The sequence below is a fragment of the Hirundo rustica genome, chromosome 1 (genome assembly GCF_015227805.2).
Source record: "Hirundo rustica isolate bHirRus1 chromosome 1, bHirRus1.pri.v3, whole genome shotgun sequence".
Taxonomy (NCBI): domain Eukaryota; kingdom Metazoa; phylum Chordata; class Aves; order Passeriformes; family Hirundinidae; genus Hirundo; species Hirundo rustica.
This window is the reverse complement of record NC_053450.1, coordinates 16,000,454-16,025,214: the sequence shown is the minus strand read 5'-3', so window position 1 is coordinate 16,025,214 and position 24,761 is coordinate 16,000,454. Positions and strand designations below refer to the sequence as shown.

Sequence of the window (24,761 nt, the reverse complement as noted above, 5' to 3'; positions counted from 1 at the left end):
GTAAAGGAAAAATACCCCAAAGAAGAGAATATAAAATTTAAGACTCTAGTAGAATTTTGAAGGTAATATATAGCCCAAGTTTTAAGTGGTTAAGAAGTTAGTAAAAGACCTAATATTTATAGCAGGACTGAGCATTTTATGTGTCTGAGAATGAGGACACTCACAAGTTTGATATTATATTAATTGTTGTTTCCATATCTCAGAACTGCAGCCAAATGAATGAATAAAAGCAGGTTTTTCTTTTTAGAACAGTAAATTACCACTCTCCAAATTTACTTATGAGCTATTTAGAATGAAACTAAGGGTTTAGGTTGAAACTTCACTGCAATCACTTATTTCTGATTTATAAAGAAAAAAAAAATGAAAACTTAAATAAGCGAGCATTTGTGAAAAGGAGGAAAAATATTCAACATTATTTGACCTTGAAAAAATTATTTGTTCTTTAAAGTACTTTAATAATCTATTGATTAATTTTAGAGTTATTCATCTAGATGGATAAAAATAATTCACCCTTTGACTCTTTTTGTCAAGTACATTATGATGACTGGAAGAACCAAAGAAAAGGTCTCTGTTTTAAAAACGTCAGTGTTGAAATATATGAAAGCTTTGTCTTGCCTTTGCAATGCTGAAAAAAGCTCAATTTTAGAGTAGAGTTACTGTCAAGAAGCCTGTCAATTTTAGAGTAGAGTTACTGTCAAGAAGCCTGTCTATGATCATTAAGGACTGAATAAAGGTCCAAGGGATGATTAATGGAAGTTTACAGTATTGTGGATATGATATGTTGAAAAGTGCCAAGATTAAGAAATACTTTTTAAATTCAGAAGCTGATTGCACCCTATAAAGCCAGATGTTCCTATGTCAAAGTTTTGCAATTAATCTCTTGACAGAATAATAAAATATAAATTATGAGGAAAGGAGCCTTCTAAACACAAAAATGTTAGCTCATGATACATGTAATCTTGTCTTTGTGAAATAATGAAATAACATGATGGACAGTGGTGTGCCCTGATTGCCTGCAGGCCTAGTACAAGCTGCTGATTTTCATAGAGCTGTCAGGGTCCTAGAAGGAGTCATTTTTCATAAATGTGATGCAAATACATTATATACAGAGTGACCTTGCATTTACAACTCAATTTCCCTGAGCAGATCATAGAAACAATATAAATACATATTAACTTCACCTAGGCTGCAGCAGGGTGGTTAATACACCAGTCTTTCTACCACACAAGATGTGAGGAGTTGCACAAGCAGGTCTTTGGTGTAATTGGTGAGACCAAGCTCAGGGCAGTTGCCAAAGAGCAGAGGCAGATGAGTCTGGATGTACCACTGAAAAGATGAAGACCCACCTGCTGCAGGCTCTGCAGTTTAGGCCTCTCACAAAGGCGCTAATCCTGCTGGCCCAGAAGCTATGATAAGGTGGACACCAAGAACTGTCCTAGAATTTTTTTTTTTTTTTTCCTGTGCATGTTAAATCAAACTGTCTCTTTCAAGAATCTCAGATCTGGGGGCCTTGGTTGGAGAGTGGAGGACCCTGGATAAATACAAAGATGAATGTGACTATCTGAGCATTTTCCATGGAATCCTGAACATTTCTTCTCCCTACTTTCACAGCTAATTTAAATAAAACTAAATTGAATACAACTTTTATGTTACCAATACTTCTTTGTGTAACAGTCAAACTGAATAATTGGGACCATTACCTGTGAGAGGCCTATATAATTTACCTCTCTTAAAATGTTGCTGTATTAGACTTCTGAACTGGCTGTTTTCTTTTCAATTCTATATAACAAATAGTTATACTTACAAGTATTGCCTGAATAGGGGAAGGAAGCTTGTTCTTGAGTCTTTCTGACGAGTGTCAATAAATGAACCAAACTAAAAACTCAAAAATATTACACTTGCCCTACAATTTGATGTTCTGCAATAGTATTTGTTACACACAAAATCTTGTTGGGTAGAAAATAATAGTCCCGTGTCAAAATTATTATTAGTCCAATTAACACTTTAACAGACTAACTGTCTAAATATTGAGAAGTCTCAATAATACTACCAGTAACGTCTTTATTTAAGGAACTTTTTCTAATATCAATTTCTTTTCTTGAGTGTTATATTCAAATTTTCAGTGTCCCTCTGCATCCTGAGATCAGCACTTCATTCTTTCCCAAGTAGAAGGGAAAAATTTTTATTGAGAGTCATTCTCTCCCTCTAGTATGCTCTGGCGAGACCTCACCTGGAATACTGCATCCAGCTCTGGTATGCCCAGCACAAGAAGGACATAAATCTGTTGGAGTATAATGGTGGTCCAGGAAAAATGATTAGCGGGATGAGGAATGGCTGACAGAATTAGTATTTCTCAACGTGGAGAAGGAAAGACTCCTGGGTGACTTAACTTTCTGTACCTTAGGGGAGCCTAAAAGAAAGCTTTAAAGAAATTTTGACAAGGTCATGTAGTGATATGACAAGGAAAGTGTAATTAAACTAAAAGAGTGTGGGTTTAGATATGATACTATGGAAGAAATTTTTTACTGTAAGGATGGTGAGGCACTGGACCATGTTACCAGAAGCTGTGGATACCCCATCCCTGGGAGTGCTCACAGCCAGGCTGGACAGGGATGCAAGTAACCTGGCCTAGTGGACAGTGTCCCTGCCCACAGCAGAGAGGTTGGAACTAGATCATCTTTAGGGTCCTTCCAACCCACACAACTCTATGAATATATGACCAGTATCCTGAGATCATCATGATACAACTCTCCTTCCTCAGTCTTGAGTCATTCTTGGGCTATCTGATGCTTACTAAACAGAATCTTTGTTTTTATCATTGGTTCCCAGCCTTCTCAAGCCCTAGTTATCATAGAGGCCCAACATGTGTTGCACAGCATCTGCTTAGGGTTGTCAAATCTTTGGTATACATGATAGTCATATAGTCACATGGATAGTAGACAAAAAAAAGATAAAAACAGCTCAGGTCAAGACGCTTCAGAAGTGTCCTAAGAGAATCCAGCTATCAAATGAATACATGGCCATACAATGCCTAAGGCCTGTAGCCATTTCTGACTAATAAGGCAAAAGCCATATTTACTGAATTGTCCATTCCTATCATTATGGTCAGATGCACACTAAAGAAATTTGGAGGCACTAAAAATAGGACACAAAGAGTACTTATCCGTGAAGCTAACTGTTATTTAACTTCTTTGCATAATCCTTAGTATTTCATGTAACTAAAGTAGTTAAAATTAAAATCTCATTTAGGTATGCAGTGGTCAAACTGGTAAGTGACTCTAATTGTATTTTCTGTAGTGCATGAAGGTAAAGTGGCATGCAGGTCTAGATGGAGATAAAGTTTAAAATATTAAGTCAAATTACTCCCACTCTGCAGCAAAATTAAGAACCCCATGGGTCTTGTAAGAAAAAGTACTTCTAGACTCTGACTTTGCCTGAGTATCTGCCACTCTAGTTGCTCATATTTAGATATTACACCAAAATAGAAATATATCTTAAAAGAGTTGTTCCTTAACATTAGAATAAAAATTTGAAATGCTGTCATTTTATGTCTGAGTCAGTTATGTGATTTCATCTTTTAAGGGTGATAATAAGACAGTCCTAAAATGCTTTTAAAGAAAAATTCATCAATACAAAGTAAGAGGATAAACATTAAAAATCTCAGTTCAGGTGAAACTACAGGTGATCTTTATCTGAGACTTCACTTTTTCCTGTTTCTTCCCTTTGAAAATGTATCAATGTAGATACTGATATATGTCAGGACAGGCTCATTTTACTACATAATTTAAATATAATTGTAGTCAAGGAATCAATGCAGATTACTCATAGAACCATTCACTTTAGCTTCCACCTTCTGTGGCAGGTGGATTAATATTTTAATATTAAATATTAGTATTATATTAATATTACATATCAGTTATATATTCTTCTATATATCCAACATTATGTCTCCTTCTAATTCTACTGGATTTATTACATTAGACATTTAAATTTTTTAATTGGTTACATTTAGCTGTAGCGACTTTCCCCCCCTTCTTCTATATATCTGTGAAATAAAATATTTCTTACACAATAACTTTCTACCACTTTCAATTCAAAAGGTTTGAGAAATACCAAGAAACTTTAACATTATTTAGATGATGATGAGGAGGAGGATAATAATTAATAATAATAATAATAATAATAATAATAATAATAATAATAATAATTTTTAGATTTCCAACAGACACCCAGTTTTTTTGTTCTCCACCACAAAAATCTAAGAAAAAATCAGAAACCTGGCGTGTAAGGGTACCCTCTTGTTCTTGAATAAGTCTTTCTGGGGATTCTGTTAAGCCTCTGCCTTGGACCCAGAAACCCCATTACAGCCTAAGACTGTCCCAGTTGTGTCCTTGGTCATCTCTGTTTTACTGGGCTTCTGGAGGGATCTTGGACCTGGTTTATCACTTACCACATTGGAGGCTGTAAATTAGGCTGACTCTAAGTCCCTATATTCAGCCTCTGGAAGCTTGCATATCGTAGGTCAGAGAACAGGATATGTGACCTGTGTACAGTCCCTCTTGGCTCCCAGTTGTCCCTGCCTTGCTCCTGTTACTCCTAGATAGGAATAGATTTGAAATCTCCCAATTAAACTGGTCTAATTATTAGAACTATTTTCTACGACAATATATGTCCTTTATACAATACTATGAATTTATTGTTATTCTGTGTACTTGATCATACTTCTCTTTATTGTATTTGTAACATTCATGTTCAAATGTTCTCTGACTGTATATCATACACCTCCCTCACTTTTACTTCACAGACATAAGCAACAACATGCTTTTAAAACTAAGCTTTGAAATTATCTGACTAATAAGGGACATGATAGCTCACATTTAGCCCTATTAGATAGGAACTAAAAAGTGAGAAAGGGATTGGGCAAGTAGTATCAGCATGCATGCAGAACACCTCATTTTGAGAGAAATTGCTTTCACACCTTACAAGATTTTAGACTCTAATTCCTAGTTTGATGGTTCCTAATTAAAAAAAACTCAGAAGTGAACCATTAAGAACACACAATCTGTTTCTATTTATATGTATCATGGGTTGGCACAGTTTTATTTCTAGTTATAGAGAAATGTGGAATGCTTTTTCCTGCTAGGACCTTAAGAGTTGCTTTGCAGGCGGGGAAGACAGGGACCTATCAGAAAGCTAGCCAAGATATTGGCAGCTAATTGAACCAATAAGGATGCCAAATGTGACTTTGGGAAGGACACATTTAAACCCCTCATCTCCAACAGATCTCTCTATTTCTTCTAAGATGGCCATGAGGTAACATTGTGGGCAGCAGGGGGACCCGGGTCAGGCCCTGCTGCCCTCTGGGCGGCCAGGCCAGGCTCGGCCAGGCCTCCAGGAGCTGATGCCCACATGGAGAGAGAGAGAGGCCCAGGCTGAGCCCTTTTCTCCTGGCTGCCAGCGGGAAGAGGAAAAAGAACAGCTCAGCAATGTGATATATGTCCTAAAGTTAATTAGTGTTAAAAGATATAAAATGTAATACCATCCCTATAAGTATAAGTTTTGTTTTAATCCAATATGCTATGAGTTAACTCAGAAGAAAGTAGCTCAGTAAAGGTACAGGAATTTCTCTTGCCTGAAAAGACAGGGGAGGGACACGAGACAAAATATAATTAGAATTACCAGAAAGGGAGACACAAACATGCCTCTGCTGGGAATCATTAAAAAGGAATGTAATATATGTCCTAAAGTTAATTTGTGTTAATAGAATATAAAATGTAATACAAACTATATAAGTTCTGTATAAACTAGCATGTTGGAAGTTAAGTTTTGTTTAAAATGGCATTTTGTGAGTTAACTCAGGGGAAGGTGGCTTAATAAAATACAAGAATTTCTCTAGCCTGAAAAGGCATGGGAGGGACACGAAGAAAGCTTGATTGGAATTACCAGAAAGGAGGACAGAAAACTGTCACTGCCAGGAATCATTGAAAAGAAACAAAAGGCAACGGAAAACGGGGATGATAGCCCGGAGGACCGATGATTGTATCAGATCCGTATTATCTAGATGGTCTCCGGCTAGAATTAACATCTCCACATCACACCTGGACCCAACCATTAACAGCATTGTCCTCCTCCGCTGATCCATTCAGACTCTTAGAACTGAAACCTGCATGTTTAATGAAGATGCCTCGGAGGGAGGACCGTCGACATCCCGAGCCTCTCTCCACGATCCAGTGTATAAAAAGAGACTGCTACAAACCAAAAATGTGAACTTGGGGATAACAGACTGGCAGAGGGTGTTATCATTGTTCACCCTGCACCGACCCCAGGCTCGACGCTGTCCATTTAATTGTGGCTGTCTGAGATTGTTATTTTGTCTCTCAATAAAATTCCAAATTTTGATTTATCGAATTTGGTCGATTTCATTTATAACAGCAATGCCATGTGCTTACAGCTTTGTGGCATCTCCCAGCCGGCCGCCCTGGATGAGACTGAGGGGTGGAAGAAAGGACTTCCACCAGTTTCCCTGTTGGCACAGCTTTGCATCTCTACAGCCCTGTAGCCGTGGAGCAGAGAGCACATGGCCACTGCAGGCCTGGGTGGAGTTAACCCTTTCCTAGCAACACGGAGCTTCTAAAGCACAACCCTTCCTTGAGAGAGAGAAGAAGGAAAACAGAGGGTACATAGAACAGACACTTTGTGAAGTCAGTGGAGCAAGAGTGAAAAGACTGTTGGGACAGGGGGTTGAGGAATTTGTCACAATCATTATTGAGCCATGGAAATGAACTATATTTAGATTATTCCTTTAATCATGGGAAAGTTATGCATTTGGGGAGATGATTGTTTAGATTTGTGCATGGATTTGAGCAAGGTGTTTTTGATGGACTAAGTGATATTAGTCCTATAAGATGCTTAGACAGAAATGAGAAGTCCTCTGTGCCAGTGAAGAGTGAGAAGATATCTCTGTGCCTTGAGATGAAGAAACCTTTGCTTTAGAGTTATTAATCTTTAAAAGGTGTCACCCCAGTATGCAAAAGTCTAAGACCCATGACCCATACGCAGCTTGGGAACCTGCTAATGGGAGGGGTCACAAAGACAAATTTCCCTGGGAGGCTCTTTTTGTGACAGTTATACCCACAAGAGAATTGTTCTAAGTTGTCAGTCAGATCCATGGCTCTAAGAGAGACTCCTCTCCTAAAGATTAATGAAAGACTATTTTTAAATGGTGAAACTGACTGAAAATTGCAGTTTTTTTCTTTCTATGTTGTTTTGTAAGAAGGTTAATAGTTTGTAGGGGGAGGGAAAAGTGTTTTGGAGTTTCATTCTGCTTTTTTTGTTTGTTTGTTTTCCCCAACTTTTTTTTTTTTCCATTCTTTTATGTATGTTAATAAAACTATTTTGTTCATTTTTGAGCTTGAGACTGCTCTGCTGTTTCCCCTCATCTCTCTCCCACAGAAAAAAAAAGAATAAACACTAAATTTAGCAACCAAAATTTAACAAACCTAAGACCACTACATTAATTAGTGTTTCCACCTGGTTTAGTTAAATTAAACCGACTACAATATGAATAGGTGAGATTTAGTAAACTAAATTGGTTCCCTTTGGGCATCTTTTCGAAGGAGGCTCTTGTAACAGAAACTATGAAACTTGGAGGATTGTAGTGGCAAGGTTTTGGTAGGAGTGGCTTCTGTGACAAGTGCTAAGAGCTTTCCCTATGCCCAGGGAACATATGCCAGTTGGCTACAAGATGGATCCACTGAGAGCCAAGGATGAGCCCACTGGCGACAGTGGTAACACCTCTGGGATAACATATTTAGAAGAGGGAAAAACTGCTTCACAACAGCCATTGGAAGAGAGGAATGAGAATTTGTGAGCAAAACATCTCTGCAGGCACCAAGGCACTAAAGGAGAGAACTGGTGCCCCGGGTGTTGGAGATGTTTCCCCTGCAGCTTGTGTGAAGACAGTGGGGAGGCAAGCTGTCCTCAGAAAAGTAGTGTAAAAAACACTGAAGATCCCTTTTTCTAACCTGACAAAGACAGGAAAATACCAGCGGCTGAAGTCAATGATAAATACATACAAAGTGTATTTTTCCCCTATTTCTGCAACAATGGTGAGTAATTATCAGAGCAGATTAAAAAAGAAAATAAATAACAAAAAAGGAAGAGTTGAATATTTTAATCACTTAGGACTTCTAAGAGAAGACTGGTTCTTTTATTTTTTTAAAACTATCACAGAAAAGCAAATTAAATGCACAAGCATTTACAGGAGGAGGAACTAGATTATCCATTAGTTCTTTCTGGCACTAAACCCTGTATCTCTGAAGCACCTATTGAATCTTAAAAATTAGAAGAGTTGTTTCTCTCATTCAAAACCAGTACCTTTCTTGCTGACCCAAGACTAGTAACTGAAATTCCCTCTTCTGTTCTTTGCTAAGAACCAACAAGCTCTTCTATTCTGTGTGTGTTCTGTAGATAACTAGCATGTCTAGACAATCAAGAGCAACGTTTCTGAGATATTCAAGTCAGTACCAAGCACCTCATTAAATCTGAGTTCTAGACGTCATACATCTGCTTTACCATTTGAACCACTGGTGAGCACATAATGTGGATATCAGATATTGAATGAATGAGCACCACAGTCCTTTCCCTTTTTGACACACAACTAACTTGCCAGACTTAAAATACTCTTGTGTTTCAAACTGAAAAAACATTCAGATATATTAATGCACTCAAAAGCATGGATATTTGCACTGAGCAAGGATTCCTACTGTTAGAGCTGTACTGCTTCCAGTTCTAGACCTAGGCTGGTAAGACACTGAACTGAACCCTGCAGATAAACACAAGCTGATGTGTGTGTAAAGAAAATCTGGGCCAAACTCTACTGATTTACAAGAGAACATGTTGAGAAGGATTCACCAAACTTTAGTATTGATATACTAGTGATTATTGAGTTTACATATGCTAAGATATCTAGAAAAAACACGGAAATTTTTTTTTTAAAGTTTTTTTTAAAAATTTATTTTATCAAGATGTTTTAAGAAATACCTCATTAGGAAACACTAAAAAATTTGTATTAACTGCTAAGGTACTTTTAAAGGCTGTATAAATATCAAATATCCTTTACATTTTTAAATAAACATCAATGCATGATTTTTTTCAGCTAAATAAGAAGTCAACCCTTTTTAGAATCCTTATTAACCCTTATTAACCCTATCTGCAAATTATGATAGTTGTGTGTCTGTAGAAATGCAGGTCATATACTATAAAAACAATTTACTTTTGCACATATAAAAGCATGTGCACAGAAAGACACATTGTTCAATATTTTTCTTATGAATATTTATTTGTTTTGTGTTTTCTTAATTAATTTAATCAGTGTTAGTCCTATGACTGGATATTTATTCCTTATTTGATATTTACTCCTATGCCTTCTTTAGTTAGCCTACAGCATTTTGTACTTCTCTGAAGTAAATTCACATGTTCAAGTTCACTTTGATTTATCAGCATTATTTTGAAGTATATTGCTGTCCTTTAAAAAGCCTGTAACCCTCCAGATTCCCATTATTGATATTTATGTATAATTCTTCTTCCACTGAGATATGGCAAAAATATTTAACATTACCATGCCTAGATCTAATCCATTTAAGATGCAACACAACATGACTTACAGAGACTAACCAGTAACTAATCTTTGTGGGCCTTTTCCCCATTAAGTTCACCAGATAGTTACTGACAACACTGAGTCTTTTTTCTGCTAGTTTACAATTAAAAAATGGTTAGTAAAAAGAATTAATTTTTTTCATTCAGTAATTTTTCATCACCTACTCTATTATTTTTACATAGTTCAGAGCTAACTGTCTCTAGTACAACTTCCCTGGTGTCCCTTTCCTTTGCCCTCTGTTATTTTTTTTTTCACCAAGGAACTAATTTTTCTTGTTTTCTCTTTCCTTGTAATGTAGTTACAAGGTCTCTCCATCACTGTCTTTTATATCCTTTGGTAATTGTAATTCAGCAACTGTGATAACCTTTCTTACTGTATTCTCAAAGCTTCTTAGAATTTTATGCTTTTATTCATTAATCATGTGGTTCTTTTCTCACCTTTTGCAAAATTTCTTTCTGCTCTGTATATCTTTATGACTGCACTAGGAGCTTTAAAGGTCTCTTACCATGATTTATATCTTTCTTTAGAAACAGGATAGCCTGTTACTATGTACTTGATATATTCACTTCCACTTACTGCCCGATTTCCTGTGGATTATATTAACCCCTTATTTTTTGAAGTTGTTTTGGTGGTTTTTAATGCTTGATGTCCTTCTCCTTAGTACTGATGTTTATTTACCCATAAACAGTAATAAATTAAATCTTCCATTTCATTAAATAGTCTTTTATATGCATCTTTTTTTGTTTTTCATAATACAAAGAACGCCTTGTTTTTCTACTTCAACAATCAATGTTGGCAGCACTAGTATTTTCCTTTTTTTTTTTTTTAATTCATATATATATTAAAATATAATACCAAAGGATTTTTTTTTTCTTAGCTCAACAGATACATAGGCAAACAAATATATATACCTGATACATACAGTATATGTATATTTATAGGAAAACAAAATATATATACCTGAGATATATACAGAGATATTCCTTTTTGTCTATTTGATTTACTACCAAAACCCCCCAATTATTTAGTTGGCTGAACACTGTTCTCCCCAATGGCATCTTACTCTGAACTGTGATTTCTCTCAGGTTTAGTTGCAAACTTCAGTTCACAATGTTTGTCCCTAGAATTTTTTTCATTGGAAAACACACACATATATATATATATGTATATGCTCTTGAGCGACCCAGTTGGTTGTATCAAATAGTTTTCAATCTGAGCACCACAACACATGCTCCTGCCATGAACTCTGAGACACTAAAGTTTAAATATATGTCCCATGTTTCCACGTGAACCCAAAGGAAAATCAGAGACCAGCAATATAGGTTATGTTGCAAAGTAATCCAGATGCCACTGTGTAAACTGAATTAGGTTATTGAAACCACCAGGTCGATTTTTACCCTTTTCCTGCATCAGTAGCAAGCTTTGCACCAACAAAGAAGAAAAGTCACATTAAATAGATCAGACTTCTATTTAAATCAAGTTGCATCACTTTTAAACTTGAAATTACAAGTTTAACAATTTAAGCTTTATTTCTATGTAATTTTTATAGAACAGAATAATAAAATGTGCTGCACTACTTCACAGTTTTGGGGAACCTCTGTTCAAAATCACCAAAACCAGATGGAATGGCAACATTTCTGTAACACTCCAATTTATGTCTATATGTGTCTGATGCACAGAGTATAGTAATAAAAATAATTTCCAGCACATCTAGCAAAGCTGTAACTTCATAGTTAGTGAAATTTTCAGTATAAACTTAACTTTCAGCTACCTAGTTTAAATCCATTAACAGTTGGTGGAAGGTCTTGCTAGTAGATTCATTGTAATTCAAAGTGAAATGAAAAAATAATAATCTAAGGACTCTTAGCCATTGCTTCTGTCATAATCCTCTCTCATTTCTTTCCCACAGGAGCTGAACTCTGCTTTAAATTGCATTCAACACTGTAGCACTTCCTTAATTCCACCTTATTACAAAATTCCCCTTTTTATAATTAACTCTGGAAAACACGCACCTCAAAAATAATCAAAAACACAAACAAGAAAAGATGTATGCATTTTGGGATTGAATTTCACATTCTATAAGTTATACAGAATTGGAAAGTTTAGTTAAAAAGTTGGAAGCTTCATTGAAAGGCGTAGTGTCAGTTACTAAATAGAAAATAAGCCTTATTCAAACAGTCCTTCACCTTACTCTTAGCTTCTCTAAAGGACATTCAGGACAGCACATTCTTGCTCAGAAAACAGAGATGATGGTTTAAGTTTGTCTTCTGGCATAAAAAAATAATGGGGAAAAGAATTTCTGCAGCAGTGCAATATATCCACATGAAAGACGTCAAAACCTGTGTTATATGATTCAGGAAGAGTATGCACTATGGCAGTAGGTATATTTTCTGCAGATACAAAGACACTAGTCTGGATACCGAAAAGGCTGATGGAAAGAAGTGAAGCTGCCAACAACTTATGGACTCTTACAGAAATATCTAAAAAGTCAGCAAAGAAAAATGGAGTTCACTTAATTAAGATACATTTTCATTAATAAGCTTTTTAGTAGAGGATGGAAAAGTAGTTGACTACGAAAAAGCTTCACAAAACAATGAAATAAAGCTGCACATTGAAAGTCTGGTTTACATCTTATCATTCATTAGGATTAAACATTAGATAATATCAGGTGAAATTACTTAATCAGAGAATGATCAAGGTTGGGAGATCAAGTCCAACCATCTACCCAGAACTACCACTCTAACCCCTAAACCACTAAATTATACCCTCCAGTGCCACATCAGACATCTCTTAAACAGCAGCTGGGACAGTGATTCCAACACCTCCCTGGAAAACCTGTTCCAATGCATGACCACCCTAACAGTGAAATTTTGCATCATCTACTGTAAATAAATGTACAGTAAATGTACATGACTGGTTTATTTTAATTTTTTACTGACTGTTATGTCATGGCCAGGAAGTTGTGGATTGTCACTGGTCACCTACATATTGGATGGCACGTAATTATAAAAAATTGTTCTGACACTAGTTTGATACTGTGTTGAGCCTTAATATAAAGGAATTGCATTAGCAAATTCAAAGGATTAATTGTTTGTTTTAGTCACTGGTTCATTTTACAAGTGAATTTGCACCCTAAACATACTAATAGGATATTCACATGCAAAACAGATGGACAATCACAAAAAGAAGCATCTGTTTGTGAAGTTATGATTAGCCTGTAGGGTCCTTATAAATAATGTTTTATCTTGTCAGAATTTATTAATGAATGCAAAGGATTTCATCCATATATTCAAAATATTACACTTTTAGCTGTGGTAGCCTGAGACATAAAAGATGGAATTATGAATACATGTCGTTTACTCAAAGTACAAAACATACTAAAATGTTTAATTCAGAATCTAGAAATGAGAGTGATTTGGCATTATCTCTTTATCAGGGGCATTATCAGGGGTCACTGTTCTCCCAAAACATACCACTTACTTTGCTGAATAAACATGGATTCAGAACATATGAGAAGAAAATGTGAAGTTTTAATTACTCTGGAATGAAAGTGAGACAATTATATGTTTTGCAGTTTAATTGTTCTTTGGGGTTTGGTTTGGTTGGGATGTTATTTCTCTGCCTTGTTTCGAGGTTTATGCTATCCTAATACACTTTCCCCACCATACAGCTCATGCAGCATAAAACTTACTTACGATTAAGTCACTGATGTTTCAGTCACAACAAGAGGAATGTCTCCCTTACTACTACAAAAATTGCCATCCTGACTGTAGAGAATGACTGCATCAAAACAAGAACAGTATTCTGCTGGAGTAAGCACAATGAAAGTGCTCCCTGTTAAATCATCAAGCCATCTTCCTATCTCTATTCCCCAAATCTGTTGTAAGAGACTTCCGATTTTCTTTGCTATTTGTTTCTTTTTGTTATGCTTTTTAAGTATTCCCTAGTAAAATCTCCCAGGTCTAGACTATTATTTACCTGGTTTCTACAAAGCAGAGTTACAAATAAGCCACACTGGAAGCACTCTGGGCTGTTTCATCAAAGGAAGATTAAAGTGACCCATGGAAACACAAAAGCAGTAGATTTACAGACTTAGATGAATCTTTGTCTAAGAGGGATGTGGGAAAACCAGAGTACTATAAAGATTCAAGAGAACTGGTTTCAGTTTGTTTCTGGATGTTGATAAGACTTTGTGAAATAATATAATCCTATCTCTGTTGAGAAGAATATATGTAAAAAGTCCATCCAATATATAACTGCTCATTTGATAATTGCTAGTGAATATCTGTTTGACTCCAGATGAGAATAACTTCATGCATATTAAAAAGTGCTATCAGAATAATGAAAACATGCAACTACAGAAAAGGCTTACAAATGTTTCCTTTGGCAGTACTCCTGAATATAGAAAGGTAAGAAATTAGGAGCAGCTTCAGAAAAGTTTCCTCAAGAGAAGTGCTTTTAACCACCTTTTTGCAAAAATAACAACCAAATATTTTGGTTGCTCACATTGCGTACATTGCATACATTAATCAAAAGAAAATACTTCATACCATCACAAGAATGCATTAAATTAAAGATACTGTATAAAAAATATAAAGGTACTCAACTCTGTGAAATTTCTTCATCTACTGTAAAAGAGGGAAAAAAATAGATCTTTGCACAGGTGCTGTTATTCAACATACAAGTACATGAGAAAACAACAGATCAGACTTTATTTTGACAATGAAGTTGTTCTATTCCTTGAAGAAACAATATTCCCTTCCCTATGTGCCTCACTGTTCTCTTCAGCTCTTGTGTTTCCTGCTTACTAACACAGGAAGAATAAAAGCTTGGTTTTCACTCATATCACTTCCTGGTACAGTTCCTTTGTAACTGGGTAAATGCCTGAGCCAACACAAGGTAGGGGATGAGTCAGAAATTGAAGTGGGAACATGTTTTTTGTTTTGTTTTGTTTTGTTTTTTTTCAAAATTGGCATCACAGTGGCCACGAAAATTTTCACTTGTGCCACAATGAGCCGAGGAGATTCTTTACCTGCATCTGCCTCCTTGTCTGATGCAAGTACACACTGGAATTTAACAGATAGTTTTCTCACTGAGGCTTGACTCCATTATACAGTTATAAATCACATGTGCCTGATAAGCTTCAGCATTTAGTATTCTAGAGAAAGACAGGAGAAATCATGTCTCTGGCCATGTACATGTCTCTGTAAGATGAACAGATCAGCCTGAGCCTGAGGAAGGAAGATCTTCAACTCATGAGCTAGGATTGGCTGTATCAGGAAAAAGCTCATACCATACACCTATCCATAAGGAAGAAAGAGTGAAGGAGATGTTTGGACCTCAAACAGATAATTGGTAATAATAAATTCTTGTGTGTAGATTCTGATTGAAAAAAAAATATTTCTAAATTAGGAAAAAATAGAAAAGCTTTTCCTCTTATGAAGACAGTCAGAAAACTAAGAAGGCTATCCACTTGGGTTGTTTAGACTCCATGTTTGGATAAAGGCCTGAGCAACCTTGCCTCACCTGAGAGCTGAATCTGCTTTCAGCAGTGGATTGGACAAGTTAGCTCCTGAGCTCCTTTCCATGCTGAACTATCTTGCTTATAAAATTTTGTCATTCTGTCTTGTGTTTCTTTACAACTTGGTTATGTGAATACATACATAACATATTGAATTCTAGGATTAAAATGGATTTACACCTTTGGTTGATTTGTATTTCCATGGATATGACAATTCTTGAAGTCACATTCTCCTTTTACTAAGCACTAAATCTAAATTACACAAAGTAACTCTTATAAGCATAGACTTCAAGGTCTCTACTCTAAAGTGACAGATTTTCCTCATGTAACTCATGTTCATATATGTCTATTCTGCCTGCAAAGTCTGAGACATGTTTGTGACTACACTTTGAACTAAAACCTGAGAAATGAAGCAGAAAACCCCATCAAAACAGGGTACTCACTATGGAAGGGCCTTCTCTTTCTTCAGAAACATACAAGAACAAATAGTACAAAATAAGAGAAGCCTCTGCCTCTACTGTTAAACATATGATTTGATATCTTATTCCTCTCTTATATTTAAATCTTTCTCATGTTTCAGTAAGAATTTTAAGAGTACCCAACGTAAAGCCAGTGTCAAAGTCCTTTTCAGATGATTGCCAGATAGAATCACACAACAGAACAATGAAAAATGTCATTAACCTCCACAGTTCCTGTAAAAAATTCCCCTTCTAAACACTTTCATTGTGCCTGAACCCTACACATTACAGAATGCTTTGTGCTTCTTGGGAGGGATCCAGATGAGCTCGTGGAAATGCCACAGGTAAAATGCTGATTCACCAAGCAAAAAATTAAACCACAGAAGCAAACAGTAAAGGACAGAAATACCTGGTTTCTATGCAAAGCTTTTTTTTTTTTTTTTTTTTCCAAGAAAGAAAAGAACTTCATTTTTGTTCTCATTCCCTCAGAAAAAGATAAAAATGATAACATACAATGGATGGATTATCAAAGGCTCAAACCAGATAATATTTTTTGCATTGGTATTTCTCCCATTCCTGATTTTCTGCTCTCACTGTTCCACAGTTAAGCATTCTCTCTGTTACCTTCTGTTCCCTGTTTTAAGGATTTAGGCACTCCAAAACTTGGCTACTTTTTGCAGTGACTTTTTTATTATTATTAAATCCAGGAAAAAAAAATTATATCAGTAAACAAATACTCTGATTAATATGGAGGATGTTTATGCATATAAAAATACAGGATTTTAGAAGCAGCTTTTGGTGATTTTGTAAAAGTAAAGAAAGAGCTTTTACTGAGAACACATAGAAGATTAGCTGTTAAGCTTGTTTGTTAGGTAGTTACTAAGTAGAAGTCATATAGGTAAGATGTATAATGTTAAAACTCAACAAAGCAGGACCCAGGTATTTGTCAAAAATCAATAAAGCAACACTTTGTAGCTTGAATCCAGCAAAATCAAGCTCCTAATCTTTGGCAAGAGCAAAGTGACCCAAAAAATAGCCAAACATCCACCGCGCCTGCCCAGAAGCGAAGATCAGCCTGAGGAAGACGTTGGCCTTCCTCCCAAGAGCCCAGCTCAGGAGCACCAGAAGGCGGGACAGCTAATCAGAGTACCAAGTGAGAGAAGGCAGGGAATGGGCAGGTGGGGAGGTGTGGGTTTGTGGGATCAATGCGTATTTAAACCTGCACCTTGTCCTAACCACGTACGCATGGTTTGGAGGAGATATCACCTCATGTGTCCCAGATGGGAATAAAACATACCTGCTTTACAATTTCTAATTACAAAGTCCTTATTCTACTCTTCATTATAATTACAGGAGGATTTTATGACTGCCCTTTGTTTGCCCTTTTTATTGAATAAAATTTTCTGCCTATGTGGCTACTACCACATTCTCCTGAAATAATTCTTCCTATGATAAGCAGTATCAATTTTGCTACTATTCTTTAAATTTAAATTCAACTGTTATCAGATTACAAACTTTCTCATCTGGGGCTTTTAGTATATTTATTAAAATCATATTACTCATAAACATTGCCTTCCTGAGTCCTTCCTCTGAGCATTAAACACAGATTTAAAACCTTTTTCTTAGTGAGAAAACAGTAATAATTATCTAAAGCAGTGTCAACAGTCTTCATTACTAAAAAATAGACTCTTATACTTGTCTAATTTGAAGGATTTTTCAAGAAAATAAATGCTGGGCCTGAGGTGGGATTTTTTTCTTTTCTGTTTTAATCTCTTTTTATGAGAACCTCTGCTTCTTGTCTTGTCTGTTTTGGTTTTTTTCCTTCAATGTATTATTAACTTCATTGGTACTTGTATTATTGAGGTGTGATTTTTCTATCCCTGTGCTGCCACTTTTATGTCAGGCAGAGCTTCTCCTCTGTATCCTTTGATATGTGCATTATTTAATCGAGTACACTGATTGAAAATAAATCTAACCTGTTCAGGCACTGGATAAATAAAATAGCCACTTTGTAATTCTCTGATTGAGAATCTGTTTTATTATTGCATGTATCTGTTGAAGGTTGTCATAACAGTACACTTAATTTTTAAATGCCTCTTAAAGGCTAATTTTTATTGTAACCAAACTGGCAATAAAAGTGACTATGTACATATCTAACACGGACAACAGCATTTTCCTCACAAAAAACCCCCAACCCCAGATAATATCCTTTTCCATAACAGATGCTTTCTGCCTGCTCACCCTCACTTTATTTACCACTAGTTAGTATATTCTTCACTAATATTTCTTACAGGTTCTGTTTATCATTTTGTTCTTTTATAGCACTGGTAAAATGGGATTAAGAGTCAGGAAATGCTAATTAACAATCAGGCTCTCCAAATATGGAGGAAAACCAGCTGTCAACTTGTGTATTGGTTTGGCGCGGCCTGGTTTTTGGTAGACAAAAAGCAACATTTCACTTGATCTTATTTATTTTCAGTTTTTTGTTTCGTTGACAAAATGGGGAAGATAATTTCCTCAAACTAAAAATTTTCCTTGTGTTTCATTTCCAAAATCTAAGAAATGCCATAATTCAACTCTAGTTGGCAAATGTTAGAATAAGCAACAAGACAACACGAACCCTAAAGAACATCTACGCAATTTTTTACTGCTATTTAAATGGAAGTGGCCTATCACGGTTTTCTTGAGAGAAAAGCCTGGCATATCTGAAATATTATAACAACTGACTAGAAAACTACAGAAAGTTAGCACTTCATAAAGAATTTCAAGTCTTGTCTCATGGATAACCCCAGCCTATCTACTTGATGCATAATCTGGCTCTTTATTTCAATTTGAAACAAAATGTAGGGATATTTTTTTACACAACAGATGTGCAGAAGAAAAAATTGAGGATTTTTTTAAAAATCAATAGGTATAATAGTCATATAAAGCACCAAAGTTTCTAAGAAATATTATATTAATTATATTATATTAATTATATTATATTATATTAATTATAATAATACTTATTATCCAGGTCAACCAGTCACTTTTTCATAATTTTGAAAATTAGGTAAGGGGTTTCTTTTCTAGATTGAAAGAAAGAACCTGGGTTTAGTTTTAGATTAGCTATAGTCTAAGGGCATATACAGTATTACCACTCTAAATCTATTTAACAAATTGTTGTTAAATAAGCTTTCCAATGCTGTTTTTCCCAACATACGGGGGGATACTTTTCCATAATTGAACACATCAGTCCAATTTATGGAATATAAATGACAAGCTAAAAAAAGAAAATGCTCTCAGTCTGCTTCTCTACATGAGCATTGTAAATGAGCATTGTAAATTTTTATGTTTTATAAATAGAGAATGGGAATTTCCATATATAAAGTAATCCTATTATATAATTTGAATACAGCCTTGTATTTGTAGAACAAAAAATGAAATCATTGTTTGAAGCTCATAAATGAATAAATAAAACACATTCCAGAAAATTCAAATGCACATTTAGCTATTCAAGTGATTTGGAATATCCATATGACATTGGTTACCTCACTAATTATTATAAATTATTATTTAAAATTTCTTTTAGCTGACAGCTAGTTCAAAAGATTTCAGTTTAAGAGCTTGAAAAACTCAATGGCAATTAAGTAATATTCTAATACAGGTAATTAACTATGTAGGTGGAAGTATAAATTAATGCAAATTATAAAACACTATTTGTTAAAGCTTAGACTTAGAGTACAGATTTTTTTTACACCCTGAAGTAGTAAAAATATATTACTTATAAGCAGCGCTTATAGAAACCTAGTCTGATGCTTTTAAAACAATATAATAATCTAATTTTAGATCTTTCCTTATTATAAAATCAGAAGCATTTTATTTGGTCTATGTTACATTTGGACAGGTTTTATATTGCTGCAAAGAACACATGACTCTACTGACCCTAATGTATCTAGCCAAGCACTTGAATCACCTGTTGTTCACAAGCCACTGTCTGTTATACAGACCCTCCATGAAGCTTGATGAGCCAGTTAAGAGATCAAGATTTTACTGGAGACCATGTGATTTATGGGTTTGTATGCAACTTCTTTTCTGTGAATCAACAGCATATTTAAACCAATAAAACAAACATGAGGGTTTGTCATATTGACATATTTCTTGAGTAGTGTGATGCTGTGTTACCATAAAACTACCAGACCAGAAAGCCACAGAATGTATAATTTATTTTTCCTATTTAACTGAATTTGATCTTGAAAGAGGTTATTTATTACTTTGTTTCTTGTAGTTGTGTTACAATATCTACATAACCCATCCACACTGAGATTAAGAATTGCAGAAGTCAGACTAGCAAAAATATTGTTACTACTGCTAAGTCAACAAATAAACAGTCATAAACTCTCCTCAAAGGTGCTATATTTGGAGTAAAACTAGAGCCAAAAAGTACTGTGACTACTCAGGGTGTTTTATCTCACAGATCAGGATGGATATTTCTAGGTAAGTATCATCAACCATACTCACATTATTTAGAGGCCATGCATACAGTTCTCTGTGCGGAAACTCCTCCAGAGACAACCCATGACCAACAGGTGTGGTCAATGCTAATTCACCCTAGCTCTGTGATGAAAGCCTCCATGCCATTCACTTTCTAACATTCTGAAACACTCCAAAGATTTCACCAACCCTTACCAGTACAACAGTCCATTCCATTCTGTTTCTAAATATATATTCTTTTAATACAATAATGGTTAAATGGTTAGACACATAATCAATTAGGCAAATGAGTCTACAGTGCCCTTCATCTTAATGCTATCTCTTTGGAATATATTTTAAAACCATTTTACAGTTGCAATTGGAATATCAACATTTATGCCTTCATCACAATTATTACTGTGAGGGCCTTTTTTCCGCAAGATTACATATTCACAAAAGGAAAAGTAACAAAAAGTTATATTTCATATTTCATCAGTTTTCTTTTTTATCTCATTAAAATTGCAATATTTGACTTACCCTATTGTAGGTGGTTCAGAACCTTCTATTTCCAAATAATCATATTTTTCTTCCATTTGGAAATCTGTAAATATGAGTGAGATAGTATCACCAGGCTCTGCCACAATTGTCCATGTGCAATCTGCATTATTATGATATTCATTAGGAAAGTTGGGGCTTGAGATGATTCCACTTGATCCTCTCATTGTTCCTCCACAAGCATCCTCAGCTGTAAAAAAAAAAAAAAAAAAAAACAACCCACACACCTTAAAAATGTATATTTTCTTGCAAAGAATAGAAACTCATTACTATTTAGGTGAACAATTGTTTAAGACTTTTCTTTTTGGCATGTTTGACTTGGAATGCTGCTCCAAAATTAAGGTCTTAAAAAAGTAATTGCTTCAGTTTTAAATTACTTACAGATTATTATACTTGTGCCGGCACATATTTTTATAATCTACTATTTATCAATTATAAATCTGGATTAACTTTGTTGCAGTCACTTTACAACAGCATGCAAAAATGTCACTCTCTTTTGCTTCCTCTTTTGCTTTAACCAAAAATGTTTTCATAAATCAAGTTGAGTTTAATCCCTGTTATAAACAGTCTGACACACAATGTGCAGCAGTCACATTATACTGAGAAAAGAAGCATGAGAATCTTACCCATTATATACTAATTGTACTGTCACATTTTATTTTAGTGAGTATCTAGTTATTAGGTTTATTCTGGAGAAATCATTTTCTCATTTTCAAACAGTGATCAGTTTTCAAACCAAAGCCATTCATGAGTGATTTCTTAATGCAAGCTGCTTTCAAAATTAAGATGTTTACATTAGAGTAATAAGTTTTAATAGATCAAATATTTACAGTTTTACTACAGGCATACATTTTTCATGTCATTTGAATAACTGTGAAACTATTTGACCAATTATCACATTTTTTTCTTTTTTGACCATGACTCTGAAAACGAAATTACTCTATTTTTTAACACTTGATCTTATGCAGAATATACCAGGTAAACATCAGATATTCACAAAATCAGTTCTAACAGACCTTATTCTATGATTAAACAATTCTCAAATGACTGATGTTCTGTATCTTTTTTATTAATAGTATATATCTGCCTAATAACTCAAAAATATTTTTTGAGGAGTTTATGTTAAAATTATTTCTGTGAGCTATAAAACGAATTGGGATTTTAGTGCTTTTTATTTCAAATATGGAAATATCTTTCAAATAACTTGAATAGAAATACCATATTGGAGTACTTATTCAGTTTACTACCCAAATGTTTCAAGTATACTTGAAAAGCAATTCTTGTTTCTGCTCAATTAGAGTGCTAGCATGAATAAAATTTGCCCCAGAGTCTGAAAACCCAGTCAATACTGATGAAAAATTAATGATAGGAATAGAAAAAAAATGCAGCTTTAAGCAGTATAGGATCACAGAAAAAAAAAAGTTTAAAGAATTATGAAACACATAATGGCTCACTTCTAACAGAAAGAAAAAAATCACGACTCTTTATTACAGCAGTTTTGGAGTTTAAAATACCAGGTTTTATCTCTTATAATTCTGCTGAATTATGCCATGGCCAGGTAAAAAACCCCAAAAAACCAAAGTAAAAATATATCTAAAATTTATTATTACTAATTAGCCAGAGCACTCTCAATCCCCTAAATATAATAAAACTGAGAAACCTCACATTTCACATCACAGGTTCTGGTCCTATATTGTGAAGGGAATTATATATATATATATATATGCACACATATGTATTACAGACATTCAGAAAAATAATTTTAAATTGCTAGTTTACAGTAGCAAACTTTCCTACTGTATTACAGAACTCATGTTCTGCTTTTCACAAATGAATTACAGAGAAACATATCTTAGTTCCTAGAACTATAACAAACTGTTTACTAACAATGTTGCTATAGTATACCAAAACGTAAAAAAATGAGTGTGGCACTGTTTAAAAAGATAAACAATGTCAATGAGTGTGCCCTTTATTCTGAGCCACAGTTGTTTAGTTGTTTTCCAAAGTGTGATTTTGCTACCATCAGCAAAATGGCCCGAACAAATCAGCACGGTTTTTATTCTGATTCATGTAGCAAATTTGCTACAAATACAATTAATATGATCTACATTTAAATGCTGCATACATAACCAAAAGCACACTGGATATCATCTTAGTGTATTGCAAGCATTAGAACAATAAATAACAGAATTACTGTACTTGTGATCTTATTTTCCTCCACCTACAATATCATTTGCTTGGTTCAAGTCTTGAAATCAGATCCCCATAGGTAAAAGCTCCCATCTGTGAGAAGACTGAAAAGCATTATGTCCATGCAAATGTTTGGTGCCTTAAGTTGTGAAGACAGAGTAAAAAAAAGATTTGATCTTCAAGTAAATTGACAAACGCTGTTGACAGGAGCTCTACCAGTAACTTCATAGTGCACAAGACCCTGACAAATAAAAGAGAATGTAGTAATTATATCTTGTGCAACCTGCTTTTAGCACCCTTATTCCTATCACAATTGAAGCAGCATGATTTCTTAGATGTCAGCTATGAAATGTTGCAAATAAAATAATAACTGGTGTGGGAAGAATAACAGTGGCTGATCTTCACCAATGTGCAACGAGCCCAGTAAGGAGATGTGAACAAGGAAGAGAAGGGAAGATAAATTTGCTGTGATTTTGGTATAGATCCACAATAATGTCTTTCCCTGCCTTTCTGTAACTGTCTGAATAACCTCTAACCAACTACTAAGGTAGGAGTCCTCAAAGACATTTAAGTGCCTAGCACCCTTTTCCCATGGGAAAAGACATCATGGGATTGTTTTTGCTCAAGGACCACAGTATACTTGGTGGCTAAAGCAGCAGGATGGGGAAAACCAGTGTGTGCCTCAAGATCATTTAATCTTGGAGAAAAATAATCTGTGGTGCAAGTTTTATGTTGTAGGGATGGAAACAGCAGGAATAACATGAACCAGTGAAGAGCGAATTTTGCAAGGAGCAAGGACAGTGTGTCAGTGACCTGGGTCTGACTGGTGTTGGTGCGCAATCATCAAGTGTGCTGCCTCTCCTGTCTTAGGCACCCATCCTGATGAATGGATCCCCAATCATGGCCTATTTTTGAACATCTGGAGTGGTGGATGAAGTCCATGAAATGGGAAAATAATATCTCTGTGAAAGGACAGAAGATCCTTTTGTTACGTTAATAAGAATGTATTTATCTGTTTGTTGGTTGTCAAGAGGTTTTAAGGATCCCATTTAGGTTGTATGTGTAAGTGCTGCATGTTCCCACTGTTACAATGTGTTAGTTGGGTTTATATTGTGTTTCATTTGGTTTATAATGTTTTCCCCGTTCCCTTTGGAAACTGTATCATGTGGTTTGTCCCTGCTGGGCTGTGCCATCCCCCACACTGGAATGTAACCCAACTCTGTTCCACTCCCACCTTATCCCTGATTGGGTTGTTGGCTCCCTGCCTCTAGGCCCGTCCCCCTGGGAAAAAGCCCTGGGAGAGGGAGTGGTGGTCTCTTTCGCCTGGAAACAGGGACAAGGAAGGAGCTAGCTACTGGCTCCAGACTTGCTAAGGGGCTGGAACCCAAATAAAGCCTTAATTCTCCCCCAGAAAGAGGAGACTCTCTGTGCCTTTTCCCATCGACAGTCGTCTGGGTCTCTCAAAAGAACCCCCACATTCCACATCCAATACACACTACAGTCACTGCAATCAAAATGTAGCAGCTAAACAGGGCTTAGGCCTTGAAGGAATTGTGTGCATCCCTATCCTTTTAATTTCCAGTTATCAAATATGAAGAAAAATATTCACAGAAACTGTAAGAAGATAACACTTCAGTTAAGACTTGATAGAATCTGACATTGTTCAATTACAAATACATAGCTAATACTGATATTTTTTTAAAAAAATCTACTCTTAAAATGAATGCTCTATGCTTTCAAATTAAATTGATTTGGTCATGTACTGGGAGATTTTATCTAATAACAATCTTGTAAATGTTATATGAAGACATAAATGCAAAAAATGCACTTACAGCCAAGATGTCATTTTTCCTAACATATTTCTCTGATCTTAACCATATGCTGAAAGGGGAAGATTTTTCAAAGTGATATGCAAGAGGGGACTTGG

At 35.2% G+C, this 24,761-nt stretch overlaps 1 protein-coding gene across 3 annotated transcripts in view; it reads right to left on the bottom strand.

The window, feature by feature from the left end:
* Positions 1–24,761, bottom strand: part of CSMD3 (CUB and Sushi multiple domains 3) — a 612,124-nt gene that overhangs the window by 399,490 nt on the left and 187,873 nt on the right. For all 3 annotated transcript variants that reach the window (XM_040070587.2, XM_040070596.2, XM_040070605.2), the window contains exon 5: positions 20,627–20,834. In XM_040070587.2, coding sequence (XP_039926521.1) covers positions 20,627–20,834 — 208 coding nt within the window. The remainder of the gene's footprint in view (positions 1–20,626; positions 20,835–24,761) is intronic.